At 34.5% G+C, this 12,118-nt stretch overlaps 1 protein-coding gene across 1 annotated transcript in view; it reads right to left on the bottom strand.

Moving 5' to 3' along the window:
- Positions 1-746: 746 nt before the first annotated feature.
- The window catches only part of HDAC2 (histone deacetylase 2), a 31,205-nt gene continuing 19,833 nt past the window's right edge, over positions 747-12,118 (bottom strand). Inside the window, exons 7-14 of the mRNA XM_029224092.1 lie at positions 11,380-11,472; positions 11,190-11,298; positions 7,169-7,309; positions 6,815-6,923; positions 6,030-6,160; positions 4,911-5,066; positions 2,204-2,261; positions 747-1,111 (exon numbers count right to left, since the gene is read on the bottom strand). Coding sequence (XP_029079925.1) covers positions 1,081-1,111; positions 2,204-2,261; positions 4,911-5,066; positions 6,030-6,160; positions 6,815-6,923; positions 7,169-7,309; positions 11,190-11,298; positions 11,380-11,472 — 828 coding nt within the window. The 3' untranslated portion in view covers positions 747-1,080. The remainder of the gene's footprint in view (positions 1,112-2,203; positions 2,262-4,910; positions 5,067-6,029; positions 6,161-6,814; positions 6,924-7,168; positions 7,310-11,189; positions 11,299-11,379; positions 11,473-12,118) is intronic.

Raw genomic sequence — 12,118 nt, forward strand, 5'->3', positions numbered from 1 at the left:
TAGAAATTACCCCATTTGTCTGCTTTCTACCGCTAGAATGTAAGCTATAGGAGCAGGCATTTTCCCCTTTATGTTCAGATGCATACTCAAAGCTTTAATGGGTAGACACTCAATAAATTGAACCATAAATGACTTTTAAGTGTTGATTTCCTTGATTTGGAAACCTGGGTGTAAATTGTGGAACCTGGATACCATGTAAATGCAGTACAAGAACCAGGTTTTGTCTAAACAGCAGGTTTTATTTTAGCCTTAATATAAACACAGGAAAGTTCTGGTAAAACACAACCATACAATTTCTTGTCTACTTGGTTTATTGTGGGGGTTGGCAAAAGAGTCACATGTAGCTCAGTATGGAAGCTATAGTTTCCTTTTCTGATTATTGATTTCTTCTTTCAACTCAGAATCTCCATTTCCAGTTTTTGAGAATCTTTGGTTCAGCTCAAAGATAATTCCTATATCTCAATTGCATAGCTTGTATCATTAATTTCAGAGATAAATTATGATAATGAGATATCAATCTTCACCAACATTGACTGGTTAACCTATAGAGGACAAGACTGAAGAACTCCTATTACATTAAGAAATAATAATTACTGTAAATACAGTAATTTCCTCAAGAAATAGTTTATGGATGTCTTTGAAGTTGCAAATCAGTATCTTCCACCTCTAGTGTATTCTATTGCTACAGAAACAGTCATGTCATTAGCCTATGAAAAAAGACTCCATGATGTAATAAACAGACAAAAGACAATCCAAGTACAATTTTTTAATAAAGATAATTACAAAAGATGGAAAAATCAGCTCAGAACGGCCAATTACTTCTTTAATAGAGCAGTTTTTTGACATAATAACACATCAGTTTTAAATACTATCACATAAAGCATGGTGGAGAAAAGAAATTTTGCTTCATAATTAGAAAACTCACAATAAAACTTGCCAAGAAAAACAAAACCGAAAAAAGCCATTTTGAAAATAAATACAGTCCATGCCAAAGTAGTATAAAATGAAGCCAGAAGTCTTCAAAAAGAAAACATTTTTCTTCCCAATATTTCCTCACTGAAAGTGATGAGGCTCTCAAATTCAAGGGTTGCTGAGCTGTTCTGATTTGGCTCTGTTAAAAGAGGCAACATGAAATATTAAAAACAGCACAATCACCACTTAAATGCACCGACCAATGGATCAGTCTTCATTGAGTCCTCATTCTTGGCTCGTACCAAGAAACACGTTAAGCTGATAGTGCCTTGAGTGTTTTTGGAGTACTGACTGCCTTGATCTTTCTAGTGGTTCTACAATCTATTCCAAGTCATCCTATGAAGGCTAGCACAAAATTATGTGTGGCCAAGCTTTTAACATGCTTTCCAACAATAAAAACCTCAACTATGGTTTTTAAAAAAATTATGTACGGTTTAAAAAACAAATTATGTTATGCTAGCCCAGTGCTTCTTAAATTTACCTGTCTCACAACACTAAAAAATCATGTATACAGAAATAAGAGCACCATGAAAGACCACAAGTGCCTATATAAAAGTTAACAGCGGGCTTCCCTGGTGGCACAGTGGTTAAGAATCCACCTGCCAATGCAGGGGACACGGGTTTGAGCCCTGGTGTTGGAAGATACCACATGCCACAGAGCAACTAAGCCTGTGCACCACGACTACTGAGCCTGTGCTCTAGAGCCCACGAGCCACAACTACTGAGTCCGCGCGCCTAGAGCCCATGCCCCGCAACAAGACAAGCCACCGCAATGAGAACCCCCGCACCGCAACAAAGAAGAGCCCCCGCTCGCCGCAACTAGAGAAAGCCCATGCGCAGCAATGAAGACCCAACGCAGCCAAAAATAAATAAATAAATTTTAAAAAAAAGTTAATAGCAAAACAAGGCTCAGATAAATTATGTTCAAGAATATAAACTGATCTATATTCAGCTATAATACTGATTATTACCAGTCTTTGTAATTCTTTAAAAGCAAGCTACATAAATGAAAAATGAGAAAGTAGATGACACATAAACTAATAGTTAAGATACATATATTGTCTTATGCACCATTACAGACTAAAATTCAGAGCATCTCACAACAACTTACTGATATTCCAGGTTCAGTTCAGTACTTCTCAAAAGAACACATGTACACCCACCGCAACCCCAGTATGTGCTCATTATTTTTATAGTATATGAAAATTACTAGATAAAGAATATAGTTTACCCTTTGGTATCTGTTTTTTCACCACTATTGTCCTTGGACTTATCTTCTTCTTTAACATCTAAAAACAAAAATTGGGAAAAGATTAACACCTACTTTGAAATATAAAGTGTATACATTTTATTTTAAAATATATCTTACTTAAAATATAAAAAACTGCCATATACAATCTTACTATTCATGAAATCAGTAACTAAATAAGCTTTGTGTTAGGTGCTGTACTAAATGACAGAGGTTCAAGGTGTCAGTATAACACTGTAGTCCTGCCTTTGGGAAGTTTTCTTCTATGGGATCACAGCACTACAGCCAGGATATGTGCTGTGAAGAAGTCCAGCCTACAGACGTGAGCATAGCACTGTGGGAGATTAGGAAAGCCTACGATGAAGAAGTGATGTTTGAGAGACATTCTGAAGAACGAATAGTTTTTGGGTGGGAAACAGCGAGAAGTATCTTGAACAGAGGGAAAACTTAAAAGGACTCTGAGGCAAGAAGGAATTAGGCTGGAAGGAAGAACTGAAAGACCAATGTGGCTGGGGTACTGTGAGAAGGGGACAGAATTAGATGAGGCCACAGACAAAACAGAGGGTAAATTCTATTACTTATGTAACCATTAGTTGTTTTTTTTTTGTTTTTTTGCAGTATGCAGGCCTCTCACTGTTGTGGCCTCTCCCGTTGCGGAGCACAGGCTCCGGACGTGCAGGCTCAGCGGCCATGGCTCACGGGCCCAGCCGCTCCGCGGCATGTGGGATCTTCCCGGACCAACTGGGGCACGAACCCGTGTCCCCTGCATTGGCAGGCGGACTCTCAACCACTGCGCCACAAGGGAAGCCCTAACCATTAGTTTTTAACCCTCACTATATAAGTACCAAAACTTTACCATTAAAAAAAAAATTAATGAAACAGGAGGAGCAATACTACCTTTTCAAGATCACTGAAACAAATTAGCCCAAATGTACTAAATTTTTTCTTTAGATAAGCAAATGAACCAAAGTTGTGAGGCACTGATTATAATACAAACACATGGCAATATGGTTACGATGACATTTGTTTAGGCTTCTGGCTTAATTTAGGATGTGCAAATTTAATAATTCAAAGTGCCAAATGGGATAGGGGGAGGGAGGTAGAGAAAAGAAACGTTCCTAACTTCAGGTTTTGAACTGCAGATTTTTAAAAATGTTTTCTATGGTAATATTTCTTTTATTTGTAGGCTGCAAGATTTTAACAAATGCAAGACCCTATAAGAAGAATTTCATTACCAAATTTCATTACCGTATCAATAACAAAAGTATTTAGGAACTACTATGAGATTAATCCACCACCCAGCCATTAAGCCAGATCAAAAAGTACTCTCATTTCTAGCTTAAATAGCAATGAAAGATAAGCACCACAGTGCACCCACTTTCCTATTTGGAAGAAAAAGCACAGAAAAGATAAAGATTTAAAAACAGGAAGAAACACCAAAATGGAAAACAAACAAACAGAAAAACCAGACAAGACAAATTAACAGTAAGAGAAAAAAATACTAGAAAAATCCTACAACTAAAGCTAAGTCCTTACCTCCATCACAGCTGGAATTTCTGGATGTCAATCAGTACACAAGAGTAGACTGGAGCCATCATTGTAATACATTGGGAAGTTAAAATTATAAAATGGTAGACAGAGAACAGTAGCGTATAGAGGAGTCAATCCACGAACAAGAACAGAACTAGATGTGTCAGACATGCTACAGATTCCTAACTCTCTAGTAAAAAAGAACATGAGAGCCAGCTTACTCACATAACTTCAATATGATAGGAAAAGGATGTTGGACCAGTATCTCTGAATCAGTTTTCCACATGCTACAGGGTCAAAATTAACAGGTCAACTAAAACCTGTGCTCATCACCTTTACTTGCATATAGGTATCAGGTATCCATCAGGAAATGCACCAAGTGCAAGAATACAGATATTTAGCACGTTGCATTCTCTAGCCATGAGCAGCTCAATCTAGCAGAGAGATATATAAAGTCCCTAATGAGGTGCTATAATACAATGTGTTAAATAAAATAAAATGACCCAGGTATGTGTAAGTGCTCTGGAAACTCAGATAAAAGTAACACATTCTGGTAGCAAATTCAATGCCCTAAAGCATCTATTTTCTCAACAAACTGACACAGCATTTTTAAAATTAAGACAACAGAAAATATTATCTCCTCCCAACCCAGCTCCCAAATCCCTTCCCATCTCTGCAGCTTTTATGTTTCCTTCATATAATTTCTGAACAAAGTCTATTCTCTGAGCCTTTTCAAAATAGTGAAACTGGTCTAAGGATAGATAATGTGACTCTTCTGTGTTTTATTCCCATCAAATAAAGTTACAGGTAGCTACAAATTATCTTAGAATTTCACCTCTGCTCACAGGCTACATATGGATCTATAACCGCTTTGTCCTCTCTCTTACCCAATCTATATCATAGTGCAATGTTCACTATTTTAAGCCTATGTCGTCAAGAAGAGAGAGTTTCCTGTAATATAAAAACCAATGTGACTAATAGCATTCAGAGAGCTCTAATTAAAAGAGCTTACTTACATGGGGGGAAGAAAAAGTCACCTACTTAGCACACTCGCCCCCTCCAATACTTGCATCATTGACTTCAGGATCTCATAAAAATTGCAGTATAGCTCACTTTCAAAAACTTACAATTAAAACATTAATCAAAAAATAAATCTGACCTGTTTTTTTGTCCTCCGTTTCCTTCTTGTCTTCTTCAATTCTAGCTTTCTTTGCTCCTTTCTTATGATCAGCCACATTTCTACGACCTCCCTCTCCTTCGTCCTCAGAATCTGAGAATTCTTCATCACAAGCTATCCGTTTGTCTGATGCTCGAACTGATACATTAAAGATTTTTAATAAAAGTTTTGACAAAAGCAGTCACAGGTTTTACAATTGTTAAGTGCACCCCTCTACAAAAGAACTAGCCAGTCACCACATTTAAAAGTAAGGATAACAGATTTTAAGATTAGAACTGAATGCATGGCTTGCTAAATACTGAAAATTTAGCTTTAGGAAGAAATAGTTCAAAGAAACAAGAAAAACATTTGCAGATCTCATTAAAAAAACAAACAACTTTAGAGGAAAAATACTGTTTTCCTGATAGGTAGTGGGAATGATGTCTTCAAATAAAAATCCTTTATTTCAGAGCTGAGTGGAAGTAGAGAAAATAAAAAATATCATTAACACCAAGTATGTTAGAATGTCTATACCGTGATAGCATACCATTATGCTATAAACCTACCAATCATATCAAGTGGAATTAGACTGCAGAATCAAACAGAAGGTGCTTAATGTTATTCAACTCACTCTACATAAGTGGTTAATTTGTGGAAACTTTTGATCATATATGTAGTCAAATAAACTGAAATGGCTGATACTCCAATCAAGCTTTGAGACATAGGAAATTAAATCCACGTAAGATTTTAAAAATGGTAAAAATAAAGACAAGTAATGATAGTGTGCTCATGAACTGGGATCCCCAATACCCCGGACCATGGACCAGTACCGGTCTGCAGCCTGTCAGGAACCAGGCCGCACAGCAGGGGGTGGGCGGCGGGCGAGCGAATCAGGGAAGCTCCATCTGCTGCTCCCCATCGCCTTCATTACCGCCTGAACCATCCCCATCCCCGGTCTGTGGAAAAACTGTCTTCCACGAAACCAGTCCCTGCTGCCAAAAAGGTTGGGGACTGCTGCTCATGAAAACATGTGAAGTCCTTGGGCCACCAAAACCTTCAATTTATAGTATTCTTTTAATAAACCAGAAAAATGTAACAATACACATCAAGGGACTATCTTACTAGAAATTCTCTTGTCTGGATCTTCTCCATCTTCATCTCCACTGTCTTCATGAACTGCATCTTCTGGAATAGCTTGCATTTGGACTCCAGGTGCATGTGGCAACATGCGTAAATTTTCAAATAAACGCTGTCTAAATTACAACATGCGCAGTTATAAGAAAAAAATATTTTCTTTCAAGTTCCTTTTAAATGTAAGAGGAAACATTATGCAAAAAAACTGCATCTTTTATCTAGCTTAACCTATGAATTAAAATAGTAACATTTACTGAGCACTGATACTTTACATATTATTAACTCGTTTAATCCTCAAAATTTACAGGATACTAACATCCCCCATTTCAAGAATGAGGAAATATAAGCACAAAGGCAAATTAACTTGCCAAAAGTCACAGAGCTAGTGTGTGGTAAAGAGAGGACGCAAACCCAGGTCTGTGTACTACAATGTCTCTCTAAACACTCCGTTCTTAGATAAAGCTTTATCAAAATGTTTCAATGAAAATAAATTTCACTTTCATGTAAGGTGAGAAAATATAAAATTTATAGTGCCCCTTTCAATTGAAAAATCCATTTTAACTAATAGAAAATAGAAATATTTTTGAGCTATGAATCCCATACATTTTCCATTATTTTATAAAATTAATCAATAACCTTAAGGTTTCAAATACTTTTGACAAAGGAAATACCTATGTATAAAGCTAAAATGACCTACTGCATTTGGCCCTCTAAAAACTCCTAATGCTGTATCAAGATGAAATGTTTATCAAATCAATTCAATGATGTCTTACTTTATCTTTTCCATATATTCTGGAGTGTTCTGGTTTGTCATGTTTGAAGGACTAATATGCAGTTTGAAGTCTGGTCCAAAATACTCAAAGTAATCATTATATGGCAATTCTATCAAAAACAATGAAATAAAGTTACATATTAAAAGCTCAATTTTCACACAAATCCATGCACAAAATCCAGATTCACGTTGTAAAATATTTCCAGAGAAGATGTTTAAAAGTGAATGCAAAATGAATTCATTAAGTGACTGCTCTCCTATTTACATGGTTTTAGAATTAACTGTAATCACCTAAACATCTTTCTCTATGAACTGACAGTTCATCCAATAAAGACATCAAAATAAGAACACTTACCATTGGGAATCTCACAATCGAGGGCAACAGCAGTCTCATATGTCCAACATCGAGCAACATTGCGGATTGTGTATCCACCTCCCCCAAGCATCAGTAATGGTAAATTGAAAGTTTTTACAACTTCTACACATTTAGCATGACCTAAAACAAAGAAAATTTGGGTAACAATACATCTGCACATTGTAACAGTTGGAAAAATAAATTTTAAAAAGATAATATAAACAAGACTTTACTCAACCAAAATGGCTTTAATTATGTGAAAATTTCTAGTTTAAAACTTTTATCAATAAAACACCTTTTATGCAATGATATAGAAAACACAATAAGACATAACTGGCTATGTCAGCAACTGTCCCTGATCAAATATACAACTATATTAATATTAAAATATGAATATAACACATTTTATTAATGTGATATGAAGATATTATATTCCTGTGAGGTTACCTGGGGGAAAAAGTGAGGTTGCAATGAAACATTGTATAATCTAATCTAAACTGACTTTTTGTTACCACTTTCCCCCATAGACATATACAGAAAAATTATGTAAGGCTATACAGGTTTAACTATATAGGTTATCGTTAGGCAGTGGTATTATGGACATTTTTCTTAACTTACCTAAAATTAATATCTATTACTATTATAAAAAACTTTAACCAATTTCTATGTGTAGAAATTTCAGTATAAAGTAAACCTAACATGGAAACAAAATATTTCCTTTGGATGTCATAGTTTAGAAATCAGTTACGAGTTACTAGTAACTTCTTATATTATCATCATCATTCAGGAACACAAGTCAATGTTTAAAGCAAGAAAAAAATCCTTCAATTATAGAAGAAATTGATGTATGTTGAATAATATTTTGGAAAAATCAAAATAGTACAAAGAAAAAACTACCTAAAATTCTCATCCAAAGATAGTTTTTTGAATATTCCTTTCCAATTCTTTTTAATTTTTAAAAGCTTAATGGTATGTTTTCTTCACGTAACTATACTGTGAGCATTTTCATTAAGTACTCTTCAATAGTTACATTATATGCTTTGTGACCACCTAGAGGGGTGGGATAGGGAGGGTGGGAGGAAGGGAGATGCCAAGAGGGAAGAGATATGCGGACATATGTATAACTGATTCACTTTGTTATAAAGCAGAAAGTGACAAACCACTGTAAAGCAATTATACTCCAATAAAAATGTTAAAAAAAAAAAGGGTATACAAATATGTATAAATATGTGAAATTATGTATAAGGACATAAAAAGTGTAAACACATAAACATATAACATATATAAAAACATATATGTATATAAAAACAGTTATATTATATGATTCATAACCCACTGTTATTACTGCAATTATGAAAATTCAGGCTTCTTATAATAAAGGAAAACTGTTTGGGTATTTTTTAAAGATGAAATAAACAAACAGTTAACTTAAAGATAACAGTAAAGATAGCTGGCTAAACAAAGACATTTACTTTTCTTTCATCTCAAAACCTGATAAAAATGATTATAAAGGAATTTTTTAAAGGCTAAAATTTATAAAAATGAAGAATGGGAGAGCATACAACAGTATCAATATAAAGTAAGATAGAAAGGAGACAGACAAGAGGTAAACTGACTTTAGCAGTTTGAATCGAAGCTGGCAGTGGAGAAAGCTTGGAATCAAGTTTGACATTTGGGATTGCAAATATCTTTACCTGCTTTATACAACGGATATTCTATCAGTCAGTTGAAATATAGATTTATAGTAAGAGTAAAATAAAATGCTGTAGTTTGTGATTATGAAAGCTATTGCTTTTAAGTACAAAGGCATTAATAACTTTCAGAAAGTTAAGAAAACTGACAAGTTAATACACATCTTAAGAGTACATTAAGTAGATTTTAAGAAGATTGTATCCATTTTGAGGAAACAGATGGTTATGTGCACATTATTTTCAACAATACGAAACTGCTGCTTTTTGGCCACTTTTGACCTAGCAAGAAAAGGGGCAATTATTTCAAATTGTTCAACCTAACATAAGCAGAATAGATTGATTACGTCATAATTGTAATGCTGGCTGGCATAGGAGCTATCGTAACATCAAATAAAATAGCCTTTAATACCTGTATTTAGTTATTAAATTCCATTTAGGCCAAGAGTTGTTCTGGAAAAAGTTCTACTTGAGAATTCTTCACATTTTATGAGAGAATTCAAAGCAGAACATGAACTTGTTACCTAAAAGTTCACAAGGAAAACAACTCCAAAATCATGTACAATATCCATACATAATAAATTTTAAGAACTTGTTAAATAAAATTTCAGATTTATTCTTATACCCTAGCAGTTCATTCCATAACGGTGATCTTTACTTTGGTCTGGACCTCTAGCATATGTTGATTTCAACACTTAGCAAAGAACAGCTCGATGTTCTACCAGATCTACAGAGGAAATTCACCCAAACAGGAACAAGTCAGAAGGCTGTTCTTCATGGAGGTAAAACGGACAGAACACTTGATCCATCTGAATATAATGTACTATTTATAAATACTGGCGATTTACTAATGAGTAAGGAGAAAACTAAGGAAATGACAAAATTGTATGGGGAAAAACAAGTTATGCAAAAGGAAACTGAATAAGCTGAAACATGCTTTAATGTTGCTGGTGATGCCATTAACACTGAATACCATGACTAAAATTCTGGTCTAAATACCAGATTTAAATTGTAAAAATGGAAATATTGGAAGGGTGTACGCATGTGTTGGGGACAAAGTGGTGGCTCCCTCTTCTTTCACAATGGAAAGTGAATATACAAGGTTAAAATTAAAAGTTAAAAATAATAAAGCTTGGGGAATTCCCTTGTGGTCCAGTGGTTAGGACTCTAAGCTCACACTGCCAAGGACCTGGGTTCAATCCCTGGTCAGGGAACTAAGATCCCACATGCTGCATGGTGCGGTCAAAAAAAAAAGAAAGAAAAGCTTACATGTTATTTAAAGAAAGGTAAGCACCAAAAGAATCAACAAAAATTGTTGAAAATTATGCTAAGTGTAATATGTGGAATCAAAAAAACAAATGAACAAACATAACTAAACAGAAACAGTCATAGATATAGAGAACAACAGATGGTTGCCAGAGGGGAGGAGAGAAATATATGAGGGAGATTAAGAGGTACAAACACTGAGTTACAAAATAAATGAGTCACAGGTATGAAATGTACAGAGTGGGGAATACAGTCAATAGTAATATAATATTTTTATATGATGACAGATGACAACTAGACTTAGCATGGCGATCATTTTGAAATGTATAGAAATATCAAACCACATGTTGTGGACCAGGAACTAACATAGTGTTGTAGGTCAGTTATATTTCGAAAACAAACAACAAACAAACTCATAGAAAAAGAGATCAGATTTGTGATTACCAGAGGCAAGGAGTCAGGGGAGGGGAGATTAGATGAAGACAGTCAGAAGGCACAAACTTCCAGTTAAAAGATACCTAAGTATTAGGGATGAAATGTACAACATGATAAAGATAATCAACACTGCTGTATGTTATAAATGAAAGCTGTTAAAGAGAATAAATCCTAAGAGTTTGCATCACAAAGAAAAATATACATATTTTAATGTATTTCTTTAATGTTGTACTATAGGAGATGAGTGTTCACTAAACCTACTGTGTTAATCATTTCATGATGCTGAAATCATGATATTGAAGTCAAATCATTATGTTGTACATCTTATGCTCACATGGTGCTGTATGCCAACATCTCAATAAAACTGGAATAAATAATTAAACAAATAAATAAAAGTTTAAAAAAAAGAAAATCGCTGCCTTGGTTGGTATTACAACAAGCCTTACAAAACTACTCATGTATGAATATATACATAAATTTGACAAAATAAAAGATACATATGACAAAAACCCATAAAAAACACATGGCTCCCTGTTAAAATAGCAGGTAAAAATTAAATGACAACTTTTATGGGAGGTTCTTAGGAAGAAAAAAAACTTTCTTCCTGGAATATCACCCTTCAAATTGCTTACCTTTGACTGTCAAATTGAAGCAACCAAGTCTATCACCGGATAGTGAGTCTGCACCACACTGTAGCACCACAGCACTAGGTTGATACATCTCCATCACTTTTGAAATAATCTATGTACAAGGTAACAAATGTTAATGTCTCTAAAAAACATTTTAGAATTCCTTTTCATTTCTGAAAATAATAATACTTACAGGCTTAAATATCTGCCCATATGATTCATCATCTATACCATCTCTCATTGGAAAATTGACAGCATAGTATTTGCCTTTTCCTGCACCAATATCCTAAAATACATAGTTAAATAGATCTCAGAGAATATATCATAATAAAAAGTTTGACATATTTAATTATTAAAATATTTTTAAAAGATTAAAAGACTAGGTAACAAAACCCAATTCTTAATTCATCTAGTAGGCTGAGAAGGGAAATAATACAGAAAAAGTACATATTACAACATTTATGGATGGCTTATAAAGCTGAAAAGAACCAATTCCACTTAATCTGTAATGATTATTTTGGGGAGAAAAGAAATTTAACACAGTTAAAGGCAATCTGAAGTTAAGTATTACCCAAAAAATTTGTCATAAACAAAATACACAAGACAACTTTATAGGTAAAACTGTAGGAAATATAAACTCTGAGCCAAAGAACCCTGCAGGACAATTGTCTCTAAAGTAGAATCCTTCTTGTGGCTCACAATCTGGTATGAGTTTACTTATAAGACTTCCTTGAAGTTTTAACAGTTGCAGACTAAAGCATTGAAATCTGTTCTTTAACTGGGCTTGAAATAAATTTTGTTTCTACTTGTTGAATAAGTACCACTCTAGGCATTAATACCTCCCAAAAGAAGCAAAGGAGAGAAATTGAGAGCTGGGTTCCAGCTACACACACACACACACACACACACACACACACACACACACACACACA

This window comes from Monodon monoceros, unplaced genomic scaffold (assembly GCF_005190385.1).
Source record: "Monodon monoceros isolate NGI ecotype Baffin Bay Population unplaced genomic scaffold, NGI_Narwhal_1 Super_Scaffold_15, whole genome shotgun sequence".
Taxonomy (NCBI): domain Eukaryota; kingdom Metazoa; phylum Chordata; class Mammalia; order Artiodactyla; family Monodontidae; genus Monodon; species Monodon monoceros.